Source organism: Aphelocoma coerulescens, chromosome 1A, assembly GCF_041296385.1.
Source record: "Aphelocoma coerulescens isolate FSJ_1873_10779 chromosome 1A, UR_Acoe_1.0, whole genome shotgun sequence".
Taxonomy (NCBI): Eukaryota; Metazoa; Chordata; class Aves; order Passeriformes; family Corvidae; genus Aphelocoma; species Aphelocoma coerulescens.
In genome coordinates, this window is record NC_091014.1 from 49,879,043 (window position 1) to 49,898,933 (window position 19,891).

The window sequence follows — 19,891 nt, forward strand, 5'->3', positions numbered from 1 at the left end:
CAGGTGGATATCAGCCCTGTTGGGTTTAGTATCAGCTGAACGGATTTAGTGTTACTGCCTCCATGAACTGCTTCTAAACACATAAATTACTTTTATCTCTTTCAAAGAAGTTTCTCATAAATATCCCCAAAGGCAACTCATTTTCTTTCTAAACATTTCTCAGAACTCTGTTATTCCTCTGCATATAGGGGTGTAGAACCTATCAGGCCCACCAGTAGTACCAGTCACATTATTTCCTTGTCCATTTTGCCAGCCTGTTCATATGCATCTTTCAGCCTCTGTTTTATATTTTAAAAGCTAATGTTTTGTGGCAGGGACAAATATTATGCTATGTTAATACTGTAAACTGTAAAGTGACACTCATAACAGTGCAAGGGTGAACCAGTAAAAATTAATGAGAATGCTTGGTGATAAAATCTTAGTCTATCCTGGCAACAAGGTGAAAGAACAAATTTAGTGCTACTATGTCTGCATAAACACAAAATTAGCAAGAAAATTACAAAATCTAGCCAGTAATTGTCTGACACCATTAATTTAATTTCTATTTCCTATAAGTCTACATGAAGGAGACATGTGAGCTGCTCTAGACAATCATCTGAAGACAGCTGCCTTAATGGGAATGTATTTGGAAGTCACTAAACCTCTTTTAGTAACTGCCCTTTCTTTGCATGGAATTTGTTATGCACTGAAGTCAAACTCAATTATAGTACATTCAGGATTCCAAAAATCCCAGTGCTTCACTGATTTTTCAGCTACAATAGGATAAATGCCCACACTTTAGTGAAGAGTATACTCAACGGTCTTTTTAGAGGAGGGTAGGTCAACCATACCATCAGTAGTGCTAGTACTGAATCCTGCCACTCCTGATTTTTTCAGCTTCAGCTTATAGTTCAAACTTTGATGGTTAAAGGTTCAGTGAACCTCTTGCTTATGAAAAAGGATCTAAGTAAGTTCCACAAGTGAGTTCTGAAGGAGCTCCTCAGGTTGTCTTAAGAGTCAGAATGGCATCTTTGTAACCATTTCTCATCCTTGCACATCACTTCTTATTATAGGCAGAGAGCAAAAATAAACAGCTGCTCATTACAAGGCAGTTTCATCACACTAATAAGAGCTGAAACTACTAAGCAGTCATTTTTATACTCCAAGGCACACATTTGAAAAAGATTGCATGTCAAAGCAACAAAAAGCCTTGAAATTAATATATTTCTTTGTGTGTGTGGTAAAGACTGAGGGCAGGTACCGATCTACCAACATGAGAAACCCATGAGAGGGGTTTGGGTGCTTTATTTATTCATAGGGCAAGAGTAATTTGAAAAAAATGTTCATCAGTGGGGTTGAGACTGCAAGGTTATCACACTAAGGAGAAAATGGAACAAAAGAGAGATACTAAAATTAAAATTAGTTTAGTTGATGATGGGACTTTATGATGAATCTTAGATTAATACCTGAAGGACGATTGATTAGGCTCTCTAAGTGGGAGCTCTGACTGACCCTTTTCCTGTCACTGAAGAAGTTCCAGTGTGACATTAACCCTCTTTTCCTCTACATGGTACTATATTCATGCTGCAGCTCTGTGAGGACATAAAGATTGAAGATTGAGTCTGAGTCAAATTAGGAACTCCCTTCTGCTGACAGGGGAAAGCCCCTTGTCCCCCACACATATCTTCCTCACTAGTTTTCGATGCACATTTCTGTCAGTTACCTGGGACAGAGGTAACTCTGGGACCTGAATTACACTGGAGACAAGCTAATTAAAACAACAAGTATATTTACAAATTTTTAATATTATTTCTTATTATTGTATATGTATAATAAATATATATTCTGTATTCTACCCATTCATTAACTGAATCAAGTCACTTTGAAGCCTCATGTAAATAGGGAATATGTAAGGGAACTGTGTAGGTGGAAGTAGGGGAGGAGGAAGCAGGGAAGTGAGAGAAAAGGCAAAGGAAAATAGGAAGAAGGGAGAGAGGGAGACCTCAAGGCAAGCTGTTAACTGGTACATTACATGAATTTAACATATATTAAACATAAATAACAATTACTAGATTCATGCATAACATGAATCTGCTCCTTACAGGAATACCTCTCCTAGAGCCTGCGAAAGTTTAATTATAGGAGCTTTGTGTCTTTAGTCCATCATCTTACTGGAAAACTTTACGGAAGCTCATCAACAAGTTTGGAAGTTATTCAGAAAAGAAACAGCACAGTTTGGCCATGTGACCTCATTTTCTCTAGGAAATGTCCTTATAAAATACAATTATGTATGAGTCTGAAGCATGAGCTAGTTCATATGTAGAACCAACACTGAACTGATTAAAATGGCTGATTTAAAGGTGGGAATAATCAATACTGATGAAGATGCAGCACTGATACCTGCAGGGACCTCCTCTATCAAATGCACTTAATGAAAAGCTAATCTGAAAATGCAGGGAACAAATTCCAAAGGAGAGAGGAAATTAAGTTTAACACTGAATTATGTGCTAGTTCATGTTTTACCACTTCTAGAGTAAAAGACTGAAGTAAACAATGGACTTCCATCAACCTTACACCATGAAAGTAAGATAGGGAATGAGAACAAATGTATGAATGAAAAATTTTATTATTTCTCCTGTAATAACAAGAAATACTGTCTGGTTTTTTGTTGGGTTTTTTTTTTAAATTTATGGAAAATGAAAAAAATATAATGAAATTATTTGAAAAACTGTCGTCATCTTTCAGTCATTTAGTTGTTATTTATGAACAAATGAAGCATTTCAATTTTAGGTTATCATTACAATTTAATGGAACTGCTATTGAAATATTACAATATGTTATGGTGTAATGAAGAATGTACAAAGACTAACTATAAGTGACACACCATGCTAATGTCAATGGCCCACAAAAAGGAAAGGTTTTACTCTGAAATTCAAATATTGGACAACTTATTTTCTTTCAACTAGCAAACAAGACTTCTGTCTTTTTGAAACAAAAGACTGCTCCTTTGTAAAATAAAACATTTAAAGAGTAGAAATTACCATGTACATTAATATTTCTCTATTGTCTCTAACAAATGTATAATAGAATATGGCTTACCTTGAAGTAGAGCTGCAATTTGGAGAGACTGCTGAGATGGATGCTCTTTAAGTATATCCAAAACTGTTCTACCCAAACTGTCCTTTATGTTGGTATCAATCCCTGAAAAAGAAAGGGATCTGTGGTGGAATATTTAACCCTAAGTGCTTTGGATTATAAATGTGGTATATCAGACTCAACTACCCAACAAATTGAAAAGAAGTGGTTTTACAACTGCATTACAGCTGAAGTACATGATACATTTCTGTTTAAAGCTTGAGTAGCCTAAAAATCACATGCTGACATGGATGGTTTTTATGTTTCTATATATCATGGGGATATAAAGTAACCAAATTTGGGATTATTTTAACAGATTGTTCCTAAGGAACAGCCATCCTGAAAAGGATATTTTATAAAATCAAGAAATTCTCAGAATATTATTACTACATTTCCCTCCAAATTAGAATCTCCGCTTTAATTAACTGGGGACTTTCTAGTCCATAGTACCAGTATGAGTTTTGGGAGCAAGACTGAAAAGGTTTTTATCTTTATGTTAACAAAATTCTACTTCATGGCAACATTTTCAAAATTCATGCCCTGAATAGACTGAAATACCCATGTGTAGTATACAGGCACTATGAACAGCCACAGCATTTCCTCACAGACTGTCCATACTGCTAACAAAGTAATGTTTTGGCTTAAACTGTGAATTAAGTTTGAGACTTGCCCATAATCAGAACCTATTGCATGTGGTACTGCATGACTCTCTACCTTTGTCTTGGAAATGTTTGCGTTATGGTAGAATGCTCACGTTGTTTTTCAGTTTAGATGTACTTTCATAAAAAGTAAAGGTATGACATATCCTAAAACAAAGTGAAATTCTTCTCAGGACACTGAACAGAGAAAATCAGAGGAAGCAGGATTTATAAGGACACTCTGAAAGCATTCTCCAGAAAAGGCTGCAATTACAGTTATTTCCTAACCCAATGGATAGTTTCCTAATTTGTTTTGTGAGAAACACAAAATTTTCTCACTGAAAAAAACCCCAAAACATTGCTGGGCTATTTAGCAGCAGCAGTTGACTTTCAGAGGGCAGACATACTAACTCACATCTTTCCTTTGTAGTAGCTACTTATAACATCTGAGTCTTTTTGAAGCAGAACTAGAGAAAAGGGGATTGTTAGGTACAAAAGGCAGAATGTGAGGAGTGGTGCAGAAGTGCAGAGCATTTGGGGTTGAAGGAGTTCACAGGGAAGATTCTACTCCACTGTCTTGACAATTGCATACTGGTAGAATCTGTAACAAGTATTAATCTAAAATAGGTGGGCTTTTTCTGTGGTCTAAAGGGCTTCCTATGTTTGTGTGATGTTCTCGTCCTTCCTTTTATATGAAATAAAAAGGCCCTGCCTTTTTACGGGCAGGTGAAGATCCCTTTCAGCCTCCTTCTTTTTCATCCAAACAGAAAAGCAACTTGGAAGGACCTTTTTTTTCTGAAAACAAAGCTGAGATCAGGGATACACTAGTTGAGATTCAGATGAAGAGCTGTGATTAGCATATACCTTTTTTTGCAATATAGAAGTAACACCATGAAAACTGATAATAAAGACCAGTGAGATCCCTCGGTGTAATGGAAGTTCACGGATATGCAAGAAATTATTTCTAAGTATTTTCATTCTCATTGGTCTTCCCACTTATCTGAGAAGACAGTTGTCTAGATGAGTAATTTACCTATAACAACTCTGAAACTTATTGTGTAGTAGAGGAGTTTGTGTGGACTTTATATCCCTGTTATTCTTTTCTTTCAGGACAAATGCAATTCTCAGAGACACAGTGCCTTCCCCCTTCTTCACAGGCACTCAGTTTATCCACGAAATGAAGAAGCAAGCAGAATGGTGTATTTTCTAGGAATAGCTAACTGAAGGAAATAAATGTGAACATGAATCTTCTGGTCTCTACATCAAAGAATATTCTTGGCTGCCTTTCAGAGTGAATAACAAAATTTTATGTAGCCATTTTGTTCTCATAATCCATTTATTCTCAGAATATGGTGGCATACACTGAGTCATACATGGAATTTCTGAGTCCGAACATCACCTTTGTTCTCTGTGTATAGCAATTTCTTATTCTAAAAGAACACTGTTTTAATGAGAAGTACATGTAATTAGATTTGCAAAGGCTGATAAAGATAAAAGTTATTTGTATAACCAAAATTTAAGGAGGCATACACCAGATTAGGAAAATTAAGGATATTTGTTCAGTGTTTCCTGTAAATCAGATTTACCTGTTTCAAGCAAAATGCGTACTACCTCCACCTTTCCAAATAGGGCTGCTTCATGTAGGGCACTCCCTTTTTCTGTCTAGAAGAGAAATATTGTGACATTTAAAATACCAATTAATCTTTCTGTAAAGAATACACTTGGAAAATAAATATTTCTTTTTTCCCCTCTACCTACACATAAAAAACAGAATGTGCAAGAATAAATACTACCATTTTTTATTATTCAAGACAAAAGCAAAAACGTTGTCAGTTCTACTATAAAATTAATAACCATATAAGAAAATATATTAGGAATGTAAAACAGCTCGCTGTTAACAAGCCTGCACTTGTGTAAAATTTCTAGACTCCTATTCTAGGCAGAGAAAATCTAGTCAACATCATCAGTGGAACACAGCTCTTCAAGCAGAGTCAGACAGTTTAAATGCGGACAGCTACATTTTGATGTTTTAATGTGAAATGGGATCACACCCTAGAAGGTCAATTCAGTTATGTGGTGAGAGATGCCCTAGGATATCCTGGTCTCCAGCTGATGGTCCAGCTGCTGGTCCAGTTGATGTTCACATTTGATCTACCTCACATCTGCCCCATACAGATGCCTCAGATATCCTAAGGCACCCCCAACAGCTTTAGATGCCTATGCTTATGTCATTTAAATTCTACCTTGTATGTCTGTGAACTTGATTTTGCAGATTTTTTTGACACAAAATTCTTTGTGAGCAGACTTCTGCTCAAATAAAATTTACAGTACTGAGAAACATACTACCTCTCTTAACAAGCTACTTTTCTTAGTATTTTATACTGCTATTAATGAAAAATGTGAACAGAATAACTTTCCATCCAATAGCATTAGCATTAGCTAGAGCATTACTAGATCTCACTGAATATCTGACTTACCTCCTGTCTTTTTGATAGTAAATTAGATTTTGAAATTTATTTCTGGCAAGTGTTAATGGCTTTACTGCTTGAATTTGTTTTTTCTATACTTTATCCAAGTCATATGTGCTATGGTAGAAAGACCTTAAAGATACACACACACAAAACCCAATTCTGAAATAAAAGAGTAATTCATTATTAATTAGTTGTGTCAGAATGCATCAGAGTTACAGCAATCCAATGACAGGATATTTAGAAGTAATCAGAGATCCCGAGATAGGATGTGAGCACACTCTAAGTGTACATTTGTCCTACCAACGCTTAGTACATGGAGGTATAAAGTAGAGCATGCCCAGTGACATCTACATCCTGCCCACCACTTATACTAACAGTATAACAGAGAGCAGAGGAAGTCAGTAAGAGAGTATACATATGAAACACATATCTCAAAGCAATTTCTAATATTTCTATTTTCAGAAGCAATCCAGTTGAACATTCACAGGTTTATTTGGAAGAAGAAGACTAAATATTCAGATTTACTTAGAGATGGTTTCAGAATCCTTTACTCAAACAATATCTTCAGGATATTTCCAGTTAGTTCAATTGACTTCAACGTGGGATAACTCTGCAATGACAGTGCAACCACAAAGATACACACAGAGATTAATGTGCAGCTCAGACATTTCTCAGAAATGTCACCAATCATTATAGTTCTGATTACTGAAAGAGGCTTGACATCAGCAATCTTGAAAAAAGCCTATTATCCTCTTTGTGTCATATGGCATTTCCTTTGGATTGATCACTTACTGACATGAATAAACCTCCAGACGATTGGGTGGACCTGGTACTATTAAGATAGAGTTCTCTGTCGTCGAGGAGTGTTACCAGGTCAAGGGAGGTGACCTCCCCTTCTGTTCACTACTGGTCGGTCCACACCTGAAATGCTCTGTTCAGTTCTGGGCTCCCCTGCACAAGATGGAGACAGAGCTACTAGAGAGAGACACTAAAATTGTTAAGAGACACAAGCATCTCTTCCATGAGGAAAGGCAGAGAGAGCTGGGACAGTTTAGCCTAGACAAATGAAGGCTTACAGAGGATCTCATCAATGTGTACAAATATCTGAAGGGAGAGTATAAAGAAGTCTAAGCCAGTGACAAAAGAGATAATGGGGAAAAACTGAAACACAGTAGGTTCTGTTTGAACATAAGAAAACTTTTTTTTTCTGCTTTGCAGAGCAACTGAGCCCTGGTACAGGTTGTCCCGGGAAGTTGTAGGGTCTCAGTCCTTGAAGATATTCAGAAATTGTTTGGACACAGTCCTGGGCAACTTATTCCATGGGATTCTGCTTGAAAAGGGGGAGTTGGACTACATGACCTCCAGAGTTCCTGTCCAAAATCAACCATGCTCTGATTCTGTCAGGGATAGGAATTAGTGATGTATACACCAACAATGAAATCCACAGAGGTTCAATTGTTAGAGGAAGCCAGAGAACTAAATTTTATTTCTAAGAGATTGAACTGCAGAGATGGAAACCAGTTGCACCTTGACTAAAATTGCAGAGGTAATTCTGTACTAGTAAGGAACCTTGTTTAATGGAAAAAATGGATAACTTTACTGACAACAACTTTCTAAAATCCATTGCTGTACTACAATCTGAGACTGAGAAAGATCAATGTTCAGGCATACTGAATCAAACAGCTTTGAGGACAAGGAATAGGATCTATCCTCAGATTACTCAGTTATAGGGTGGAATACAATAACTGACACTTGCAGCAGTCCTTTCTGTTGATCAAAACTCCCCACTGGAAGAAAGGTAACTCATATTTTCCTTGATGAAAGCACACATCTTGTAAGAAAATGAATGAAAACTAACATGAGAAGAGAAACTTCCTGCAGATGTGTAAGGCAAACAAATCTATCTGGGGGCAACTTGAGAGCCAGAAGACAGTTCTGCTATGCAGAAAGGGTGTAGAGGAACTTAAGCCACTTTTATGTATGCAATTCGTAGAGTCGGGAGAGGAGTCCAAAGTTAAATGTCATTTTTTTTCCTTATATACTTTCTTGCTTCTTAGTCTATTCTACCATGATATTTCCTGTCATATCAGAACACGATCTTAAAATGCTTTACAGACATTCCACACTGCCCCGCATTCTAGGGCAGTCTATGCTTTATAACTCTGAGCTATCAGACAATACTAATGAATGTCATATCCTGGAAATGAGACATATACTATGAACAGTTTGTTCAAAAGAGGAATTTAAAAGGCACACCATATCAACAGTGCAAGGATCGGTACACTATAAAGGTGATTTTCTGAACAAGAGGGGAAATATTACCATGAAACTGAGCTAAAATCAACCTGAGAATATGGAGGTTGAAAGCACAGTTGTAAGATGCAGATCCATAATCCTGCATAAGACGTCATGGAGATGAATGCTGACACAAATCTTAAAAGCCCTAGGCAGGATTTCATCGTAATAGTGAATAACTAACAAGTGAATCAGATCCCTCGACCCAAAAACTATCCAGAAGGCAGAAATGTCCTTGTTACCAGACAGTTCAGTTACCAAATTCTGCTTTAACCTAGATGAAATGCTGAACCTCGGGATGAACAGGGCCAAGAGAAATTCAGACTGGCTGAGTAGATGCATCTCTCTTTGTAAATGCACGTCTTACTACTTGAAGGTAGGTTTTTTTTCTCGTTCAATAGAGCATTTGCACAAATTGCAATTAAAAAAAGAATTAAAAACTCTAATAAAAAGGAGGATTAAAAACTTTAGTTGCAAATAATTTCTATATATTATTTAAGATGAGCTAGATCTTTTAAGTAGATTTTTTTCCCTTATAACGGTGTACTTATGCACTAATAGATTCTTCTTGTTTATACTACAGCAAGTGAGTTTCAGATTTATAGACAATGATCACTGCTTTACTTCCTGAAACTTTCATTGCCTTGGATCATATTTTCCTGGCAAAGTGAACACTACTATTGTATTTGGAAAGTCTTTCCCAGTCATATTAATACAAAAACTGCTGGCAATTTTTCATGAACAAAGTGAGCTAAAGTCTGCTTGAGTTTGCACCAATGAATAATATATTGATTCTCTGGAATAAGACTTCTGTATATGAAATACAGAGAACTAGAGCACAAATTGTGCTAAGCGTATAATAAAACGGTCCCTGCCCCTGCTTACTGCTAAATACAGGTAAAATGTCACAGCTGGACACATAAACCAAGCTAGGACAGGAGGACATTGTCAATAGGCACACCAAAATACTCAAGTCAACTTGGCATACAATTTGCAGGCTCACAGAGAAGCATCAAGGGTTTTAAAAATTACAGATTTTCTTTTAATTATGTAAATATGCAAGAGCTTGTAATTAGGTCACTTGTCTACTGCTTATTCATAGGCAGTTTACTGCAGTTCTGACATGGATTTCAGACAGAATCTGAAGGACAGAATGGTAGCTTTGCAAATTGATTCATGGAATATCCTCCCTATACAGTGAGAGCAAAAAGGAAGGGGCACAGCTTTTTGCAGGAGAACTACAGTGATAAGCAGTGGAAATTGCTGTCATTATTGGAACAGACAGGGAAAGCAAATAGGGATAGATGAAAGCTGGATAAGCAGAAGGGCCCAAGATTTGTAGGTACTTACAATTATTAAACTACTGTTTGCATGAAACATACTGAACTGTGCAGAATCTTAATTTACTGAGGGCCCAAAATCTATCTCTCAACCAAAACCTGTGTATTTTTCATATGTTTCAATTTAAATGAAAACTTCAAAGCATAAAGAGATTAAACAGATTTGTATTGCCCACTCCTAAATAATTTCAGATTGAAGGATATTGGATAGACCTGGGAAATTAATAAAATGTGTGATTAATTAAACCAAAAATTATATGCTGTCTTTTATTAGCCCAAATATTTGCTGTGATTAAAAGTGCTCAAGGACTACAGAAGAGAAAGATAAGATGGCTAAAGTAAACTTCCCATTTAAACAAATACATCTTTACAATTACAGAGTGGTATGTGACACGCTACTTCTATAATCATCTCTAAACATTCTGAGAGGTTTTTACTGGCAATAAACTGAATTTATTTAACACGTGTACAACTGTATTTACCATGTAAGATTTTGCTTTGTATATTGTTCTTTCCCAATCAGTGATGCAGACCAATTTAATTAACAACAAAATAATTGAGTTTAGTTTTAAGTAACAGGCTGATATTTTATGTTCTCCTTAGTTTAACAAGCTGCCAGTAATCATCAACAGAATTTTTCAGAGGCTATTGAAGTAATAAGTTAACAGTAGGTACAGAGCCAAATTACCAATATGCTAAAATGCTGAATGAAAAGGAACATATTGATAGAGAATATGTACATCGGTAAGAAAATAAATAAATGATATTTCCTTATGGCAAGTAGGACAAAAACAGAAGGAAGAAGATAAACTAGTGGAAAAAAAAAAAAAAAAAACCAAACCCAAAAACCCCTGCCTCTGAATAAATACAAAAAAAATCTAAGTACATAAATTACTTAAAAGCAATCAGAATAAAAATAAATTTAAAAAATTATAAGCCCTATAATTTTAGTGTAGATGCCAAAGAGATCACTATTATTAAAAGAAAATCTCATTTCTTAAAAGAAGTTTGCAAAAAAAAAAAAAAATGCAGGCAGTGTATTTTTTAAAGACCAGTGAAAAACTTTTTAGTATAACTCGAGATAAAAATGGCTTAGGAGAATTCACAGTAGTGCTAAAATTATCTAAATTACATAAGAGGAAGAACACATTTCATAAAAGCATTGTGTAATATTTTGCCCTCATGTAACCATCAGTTTGTAAGTTGCCATGACAGAGACTATTTTTCTTCAATTGTTCTATTTCTTAAATATCAATTCAGGCATCAGTTTCTTTCAGATTTTTTTCTCATTCATTTTCTAGAGATAGAAGAGAAATTATACATTCAGAAATATGCATTTGAAAGTTCTGTGTTGCTGTAGCATTAAACTTTTCTAAATTACTGAAAATGTAGCAATAGTAAAGGACAGATAAAAAATGAGCTGCTTATATTAACCTTTGCAAGTGTCTTTCTTTCTAGTAAAGAAAACCAAAATCAAATTAAATTGAAAGCCTGATGGGAGGCAAACTCACAAGCAGACAAATCACAGAAAAGTGTTTCACTTTAAAATAGTTTGAAGCAAGTACCAACATTAACTCAAAACATGCAAGAGATAACAAAAGTAGTAAAACAATTTTACTACATTTTCCTTTAGAAGGCACTTGAGAATATCCTCTTTTAATCTTAAAATACACTACTATTTTCTGGTTTGCTTTCTTGCTTTTTCTTTTTTTTAACCTATCCTTTCTTCCCCCCTTCACATTCTTTTTCTCAAAAGTTGAAAAACATAATCTTGATGGCTCCAGAATCCAGAAATAAAACTGCATGGAATCCAGGTCCAATCTTTCTATGTAAAAGGGAATTTTGTGTATAAAGGAGTTTGATTTAATGCACCTAAAGCTTAAAATGGATATAAAAATTAATCAAAGTTAGGCAAAGTTTGCAAGATTTGTTCACAGATTCACAGAATCTTCTGAGTTGGAAGTGACCCAGAGGGATCATGATGTCCAAATCGCAAGTTAATGGCCCATACAGGGATCAAACCCACAATTTTGGTGTTTTTATCACCAGGCTCTAACCAACTGCTAAGTGGTAGAGAATGGCTGAATGTGACTCTAAAGTAGATATAATTATGTTTGGTTGGTTTTTTTATCTGAAAATAGATATAAACCTGAAAAAACCTTAATTCAAGGATATTTTATATAGCAAGAGAGACAGCAAGAAAGTTATTTTAAATCTGAAGATAAAATCCACACTACAACAAATACAGTGGCATCAATCAAATCAAGAGAAATCATAAGATTGAGGTAACATTTAAAAACACATAACAGAATCCAGTCCTCTGTAGTTAAAAGGCTTGGACACCTTCCAGTACAAAGAACTGAATATAAAATGTACTGCTGCTGTACCTTGTGTCTCTTCCCATCTATGTCTATTTTATTTAAAGTTACCCCTTTTACGTCATTATCAGTTACTGTGCATAAAACTAGACGCAACAAACAGCTGACAGGTTGGAGTCTGTAGCTGTGAGCATGTATTGCTATAGAATTTTCTCTTAGATTTACACAACAAGTGTTGTAAAACATCAAAATTGTTATTATTTAGTAACTTGAGTTTAGAATGGAATAATTATAGGAAAATGATCTCTCAGTCAAACTGTTTCAGATTGCTGTGACCGCGAAAGGCCATAGCTTTAGAAAATCAGTTTAGTATCTTTACAGCCACTGCTGTAGAAAATATATTTATATACACCTACATGAACAGTTGATATGATTTGTGTATCTACATGTCTCAAGACAGCATTAAAACATGCACCCAGCTTTTAAGATATGTATCTTTCTTGAGTTATCCCTTTTAACACATCCCTTTTTGAGTTGTAATAAATAAAGCTGTATTGTGTATCACCTTGCAGCATTTCTAACAAAGTAAATGCAAGTTTACTTTAAAGAAAGAAATGTAAGAAGTTACTTCATTTAAATAGTAGTCTAATGATAAAGGAAGGGAAAGGGGGGAAGGAAGGAGGGAAGGGAGGAAGGAGGGAAGGGAAGGTGGGAAGGAGGAAAGGCGGGAAGGCAGGAAGGAAGGAATTACACACTAACTTGGCAGCTGACATCCATTCCAGCCTCCAGAAGCACCTGTACGACAGCTTTGTGGCCATTACGTGCAGCAAGATGCAAAGGAGTGTGTTTTCTTGTATTACAGTTCATCAGGTTTGGATACGCTTTGATGATCATTTTTACAACGCGCAGACGTCCATAAAGCGCTGCCAGATCCAGAGGTGTTTCCAGTTTGTTGTTTCTTATTGTGGGGTCTGTCAGCTCTTCTAGCAGAACAGCAACAACTTCTGAATGACCATACTGAGCTGCACAATGCAGTGCTGTTTCATTTTCATTGTTCTGTTAAAACAAAACAAAAGCTTCAGAAATTCATGTTTAATCACACAATAGAAATGCTCAGCTTCTATAAATTGTCTCCATGAGATCAGTACAGAGACAGGGTTTGTAATATAATGTATGGTAATGTATGTTAAATGCCTCAAAATTACTCCACTGAAATTTTAATAACACATTAATACTTCAGCTTGTGGCTCTCAAGCAGATGAGCTCCCTACATGTCTACACTGCTCCCAAACCATTTCAACATGCCCCTCAAAACCTTGTAGCTCATGATACACCAAAATCCATAACCTTCTTTGATTCAACTGTTCCTGAAATTATGATTAAGTCCTTCTCTTAGAAATACTCTGACACTGAAGTCTTTCTTCCTGTTTTTGCTGGGTTTGTACCATAGCAGTTTGTTATTAGAGAACTGAAATTATGGAGAAAAACTCTGCAATGAAAATGTATCAGGCACAAGGTTAGTTTCATGTATCACTATAAAAAGTTACTAACCAGACAACAATTAAATCTCAGAAAAAGACAAAATAGCACCTATCAAAAGACTTAACAAATCACTTAAGCAGTTTGTCTTCTCAGGGCTCCAGGGAGAGGTACGTATGTGTTTTAAGGCATATGAGTATGTGTATGCTGTGGACTGAACAGGTTTTGGCTTTATAAAGCAATGCCCCCTCCAGTGTTTCCCAAAACATTCAATAAACTTAATAATAAATATTGAGAATAAACATTATCTTTTTTAATTGTTCTCTTCCAGTTCTGTCTGTATACTTGCAATCCCAAAGAGACAAATAACTTCAGGCCAATAGGAAGGAAATAATTTATCAAGCTCTCTGAATTCTCTCATATTCTATATGAAATCTATATCATTAATATATCATACGTAGACTTTACAAAGCTTTAAAATACACTAGACTTTATAAATTTTAGAAGTATGTACACTGAATGCCTCTTCTGATATATGATTTACAAAAAGTTGTGACAGTTTACGAATGCTGTAAAAGTACAAAACCAATAAGCTAATGCGTTATATAAAAAATTAAAAATTAATGTAAATTCAGGAAAGATACTAAAAAAGGGTAGAGATATAATTCTAAAGAAAGAAGAAGTGACAAATCTGAATCCATAGTTCTATTTCTTAAGGAACCAGCTGAAGAAAGTTCAGGGGACAGAAAACTGAAAACAGAAAAAAACAATTGTCTTTTGAAAGACAAAGTCAGAGATTCAGAGAAATGAGTCTTTGGACTCCTACTCAAAAGCTAGCTAGGATAAGAGTATCCATGCTGCACAGTAAAAACTAGAAAGGTAAGGGAAAAGGGAAGAACTTTTTTTTTTTGGTAATGATGTATCTAATTCTGTAACCAAGAACTCAGCTCTTGGTTTTGTGGTTTTAACAACATTACTGTCATTTTCATCTCTTCTTGCAATCTAAGATGGCTCAAACGAACTTGGGAAACAGAAGAGACAGATCAATACATTCAGGTAAATCAATGTTGCAGTTAAACTCATCGGGTGTCTGCAGCACCACACAAGATCTGAGAGACTGGAATGTGTTTCCTGCTAAACTGCAAGACAGAGGCTGGAGAAGATCCAGGCGGAAAGAGAGAAGCTTCCAATGGTAGACATGGCTTGACGACCAATAAGTATTTAAATCATTGTGCATTATTCAGACCACCATGTGGGCCTTCTTTATTACACAGACCAGAAATTCAGATTAAAAAATATATACTGTCACAATACTACACTGCTGCAATGTTAGATCAAACTACCTGAGACAACCTTTTTCTGCTCTAGTGACTTTTAATGTATCCTTTATATAGGACTGGGAAAAGCAATTTTCCTATGTGCACTAGTATGCCCACAAATCACAAGCAAAGTTTATTAAAATTTTTAGATTTTCAATATTTCATGGATAGATAGATAGATAGATAGATAGATAGATAGATAGATAGATAGATAGATGAACAGGCAACTGCAGCCTGTTTTTGTGTACAATTAAGTATGGAACTCAGATAACTGCACACAAAATGGAAAATTATGGTAATTTTTGCCTACAGTTACTGTATGCATGTATCCAATGGAAATACTTACACACAGAAGTTTTATGTATAACTATATTGACATTCTGTGAGGTAAATAACAAAATACATGTTTACAATTGTAACTACCTGTCCAGTATCTGCTTATGTTTGAGGTTTTTTTCAAGAACTTATGGAAGTACTAATTGAAATATTTAGAATCTTGTACCAATGATCTAATATTGTAGCTTAAAAGTATTCGGATTAAATTTTCAAAGAAACATAAAAATTAAATTTGCTATGGCCCTTTTCTCAAAATGTGACAGACAGACACTGACAGACAGATACTGACACATAGAGATCAAACAGTCCAAGTTGCTGCTGCTGAGCAGCAAACTGAAATTTGCTCCCTCTGGATAAAGAATATACAGCTGAATTTTCACAGAAGGGCATATTTACAGAAAAGTCTATTTTAAAACAGCCTGGTGCATAAAAGCAAAGTAACAAAATGTTATTGCTTTCATATGTATATTGAACATTTTTCTATGCTTTTTATTTGCCAAATAAAAGCCACATTTCAGTTCATGACCAATCAAACTGATACAAAATTATAAAGAGCTAGGTATCCCTGAAATAAAGCAGAAGAATCTAACCTGGTCAAACATGATAAAGAAATTACCTACATATATGCACTCAGAACAGGCATTGTATATATTGTGTTATCAGAGCTGAGAGGTATTACCTAATTTAAACTTGATAATACAACACTTCCTTCTTCAAAATGTAAATTAATCAACTCAGGTAGAGAAGAGAAAATAATTTTTAACTTTCAAAGAGTAAATTAAGACTTGTTTAACTGACCTCTAAATGTATCTATTTTGACAATTTAGAACTACTTATATAAAATAAATCAGCTTAGAATGGGGAGGGAAAGGGAAAGGGAAAGGGAAAGGGAAAGGGAAAGGGAAAGGGAAAGGGAAAGGGAAAGGGGAGAGGAGAGGACTATTGATTTTGAGGTAGTTTGTCTTCTTATCTTTAAAGCAACATACTGTTTTGAAGCAATATTTTAAAGATCTGACAAAATTATTCAAGAAATTCCTAATAATTTAGTGTTGTTGCCTGTATTTTCAGTTCTAAGCATAAACAATTGTTTCTGTAGCACAGAAAGTTTATGTGTTAACATTCATTGCAATAAGCAGGTAATCTGCTATAAAATATCTGCATGCAAATTACGATTTTGTAATTAGAGCTTTAAATCTGATATCCAAGGGCTAAATAATACATCTAGTGCTGAAGAAAAAGACTAGAATCCTCATGGAAATATCAGATACTTCATTATATGTTAGCAACTAGAAGACAGACTCTATGACTGAATGGTTCTAGAAAAAGAAAGATCAAGAAATAAGAACCAAGTAAAGACGCACAAAATGTAAGATAAAAAGAGTAGACCAGTATTATGCAAACACAGTATTTTTTAAAAGTCTCTAATATTCATAACTAATAATATTTTTACCAAGTAGTTACTCTTACGGTACAATTGACCTCTTTGAGAAATAAGGAAAGCATTCTATATTCGGCTTTTAACCTTTTTTAAACTTTCTTCATTATTTGTTACATGTGTCTTTTCATGGGCATGATCCTGACTTTTTGTAGCCTTTCTCTGAATTTATTGTCTTCCACATACAGCCAGAATTCAGGCTTGTATGGCTGCAAGCTGAATTGTGCCTTCACAGCCCTGCATCTCATCAGTATTGCAGGCTGTGCTACATCATTTAGCTGCTAAGGATGTGTGCCACTGCAAGATGTTCAACGTATCCTGAGGTCTATTCATTAGAGGGCAGATTAGCAAATACATTACAGAGACAGTTATTGCAGCTTGGCAGTCTGATAGTGAAGAAGTACAGGAAGTATCAAGAGAATGAATAGCTATCATGAATATTATATAGGTCCTTGTGAAGTGACTATTAAACTGTGGGTGAATTTAGGACATTTATTGCATAGTTGTGAAGACCTTTTTTTTTGCCAAGTAAGTTTTAAAGCTCCTAAAGTCCATGCAAGTACTGTACAAGCAATGATGACTCAAGAAGTGATTTAACAGACCTTCCCAAAGAATGCTCAACTCCTTTTTGCATCAAAGCATTTTGATGCTGAACTTGAAAAAGGAGACTTCCTAAATCACTGAGCCATTTCTTTGTCACATAATCCCAATGTAAAGTAAGTGAACAAGACATTTGTTATGAAAAGCTTTTTGCTATTTTCCCAGTTATGAAATGAGAATTTAAATTAAAGGAGGGAACAATGGGAGATTTTGGAAATATCTATCTCTATGCTGAATATACTCAAGAGTAGTCAGCTAGACGAAAAAAAATACAGAAATAAGGCTTTAATGACCAAATACTTAAATAGATAAAAAAGTAACAAAAGACTATATGCAAGACAGAGAGGAATGATCTCAGGATGGTCTTACTTTACATATTAAATCAGGAAGACAGTTCCCTTAGAAGTTCCACCAAGTAAATCATTCTGAAAAAATAAAGGAAGTTTGCCTGAAAATTACTCAGTGTGAATCATAATCGTTTCTACTGACTTCCCATTGAAATTCACCTTTCCTTATGTAAATGTTATTAAAAAGTAATGTAATTTGGTTGGCTAGTTTGAAAAAAACTTCTTTCAATTTATTGCTTCAATTGGCTTACATCAAAAAGATTGCTTCTGTACTTTTTTTTCTTCTAAAGAAAGTATCGTAAGAGTTGCAAGGAAAACTCTGAAATTGATCCACATAGTCTCCAATTTAAATGAGGGGTAAAATCAAATGCAGAGCTTGAAAGATATTATGTTTTCAGGCTATTTTGGAACCGAATTGAACTTCTGGAAGCCCCTGAGGTGACACTGAAAGAAGCATGTAATGTCTCTGTTTCATTTGGAGGATTTGGATAAGTCAGTAAATAGGTTAAAAGTTGGGTATTTACATCATATGAATGTATCCTGAACTCTTTTCTTCGTATTTCAGAAGAATTGTTGAATAGTACTAAAGAAATGTCAGTGGGTTTTGTGGCAATTACAATCTGATGCACAAGCAAATTCTACAGAACACCGAATCCATAAAAATTTCAGAAGTGTTCACATTTTTTCCCTGTAAATTTTTCACTACGCATATTCTGTATGTATATAATTGGAATAGATTTTATTCATATTTAATACTAAATATTTGTATTTATTCCTGATGTTATTCACATTTTTTTCCTGCAAAAACCCAAACACTCCATATTGACCTATATGTGGCTGTTTATTAATAATTTTTTCACAGATTAGGATTTGTTATCAATTATGCGATTTTATGATTGAAGTTGCCATAACAAATGTTTTAGCTATCCAGATGTCCTTACATAAATAAATAAATATGTAAGTAGTTTGACTATTAACAGCACACCTTTTTATTTTATTTGGTGTTATCAATTAACAAGTCTTGATCTCATACTATTTTATTAAGTTTATAATTTGCATAATTTTAAGTCTTCATCAATGAAGTTAAATACACACATTTTTGCAGCGTCATCATATTTTGTAATTTAAAACATACCCCATATGTGTCATTTAAGACTCCCATATTAAACAATGATAGAATTCTTCTTACATAATTGTTATGCTGTAACCATTTTCTGTGTGTAGAGTTGCCAGTCTACATTCCACCACGCCCACAATATAATTGTTATTTAACTGTTTATCTCTTTACTGTTTGTTCCAATTTTATGTAATAGGAACAGCAGGGGGCATTCAGAGCTTTAGATGCTGGATATGGTTGGATATGATGCTATGATGCTACTTAACTGCATTTTGAAAGTGTAGAATGCGGTTCAATCAATTTACAAAATACCATATAAAATCCATTATTTCATGTAATATACATTTATGCATCATGAACTTGTCATTTACTTCTTTTTTGTGTGGTTCATTGCTTTCTTGTAAGTTTTTAGAAGCATTTCTTTCACATAGAATTTTAATAAGATAGATGAAAACAAAAATGTATTACAAATTAGTTGCAATAATTTTTATATTGTGAACAAAATTATTTCCTTAAAGTGCAAACCATTACATCTTAATGTGATCCTAGGAAAAAAAAAAAAAAACCACAACAAAAACACAGGAAAAAATCTGACTTGAGTACACTATTTGCTGTGGTGAAAAAGTGTCATGAAACATGGCTGTCCTTATCTCCAACTCTCAGAAGAAAAAGGAAGGAAGAAAAATAGTCCAGGATTTCTTACAAGCTGTAGCTTCAGCTCCAGAGATCTGAGCAAAGTTATGAGAGCTTTGAGGAGCCACCTGCCTTAGAGAGCCTATCTGCAAATAAGCAAAAGCCTCAGAATCCTACAGGCTCCTAAGAATGTACAACAGGTGTTAGGGTGAGGATGCCTCTCGTGTTATTTGAGGATATGTGGGTGGTGGTGGCTCTGTAACAACATGACATTTCCCTCTTTCTGTGATACAGTGAATATTCTCCTGCGTAGAGCGCTAATTAGCAGCGGAAAGTAGGCGCCAGCAAAGTAGACCACATACTAAACCTGGCCATTGTCTAGAGTGGAACACAAGGAATTTACAAGGTCAGAAAAACTCTGTATGCTTGAGTTTAACTTCAAAGTTTAA

General features: G+C 34.9%; 1 protein-coding gene across 11 annotated transcripts in view; it reads right to left on the reverse strand.

Annotated features, from left to right (window-relative positions):
- Window positions 1-19,891, reverse strand: part of ANKS1B (ankyrin repeat and sterile alpha motif domain containing 1B) — a 414,782-nt gene that overhangs the window by 345,178 nt on the left and 49,713 nt on the right. For 10 of the 11 annotated variants that reach the window (XM_069000638.1, XM_069000646.1, XM_069000631.1 and 7 more), the window contains exons 4-6: window positions 12,936-13,232; window positions 5,339-5,414; window positions 3,079-3,180 (exon numbers count right to left, since the gene is read on the reverse strand). In XM_069000638.1, coding sequence (XP_068856739.1) covers window positions 3,079-3,180; window positions 5,339-5,414; window positions 12,936-13,232 — 475 coding nt within the window. Of the gene's footprint in view, window positions 1-3,078; window positions 3,181-5,338; window positions 5,415-12,935; window positions 13,233-19,891 lie in introns of those variants that run through there. The other variant, XM_069000702.1, reaches the window with a different exon arrangement.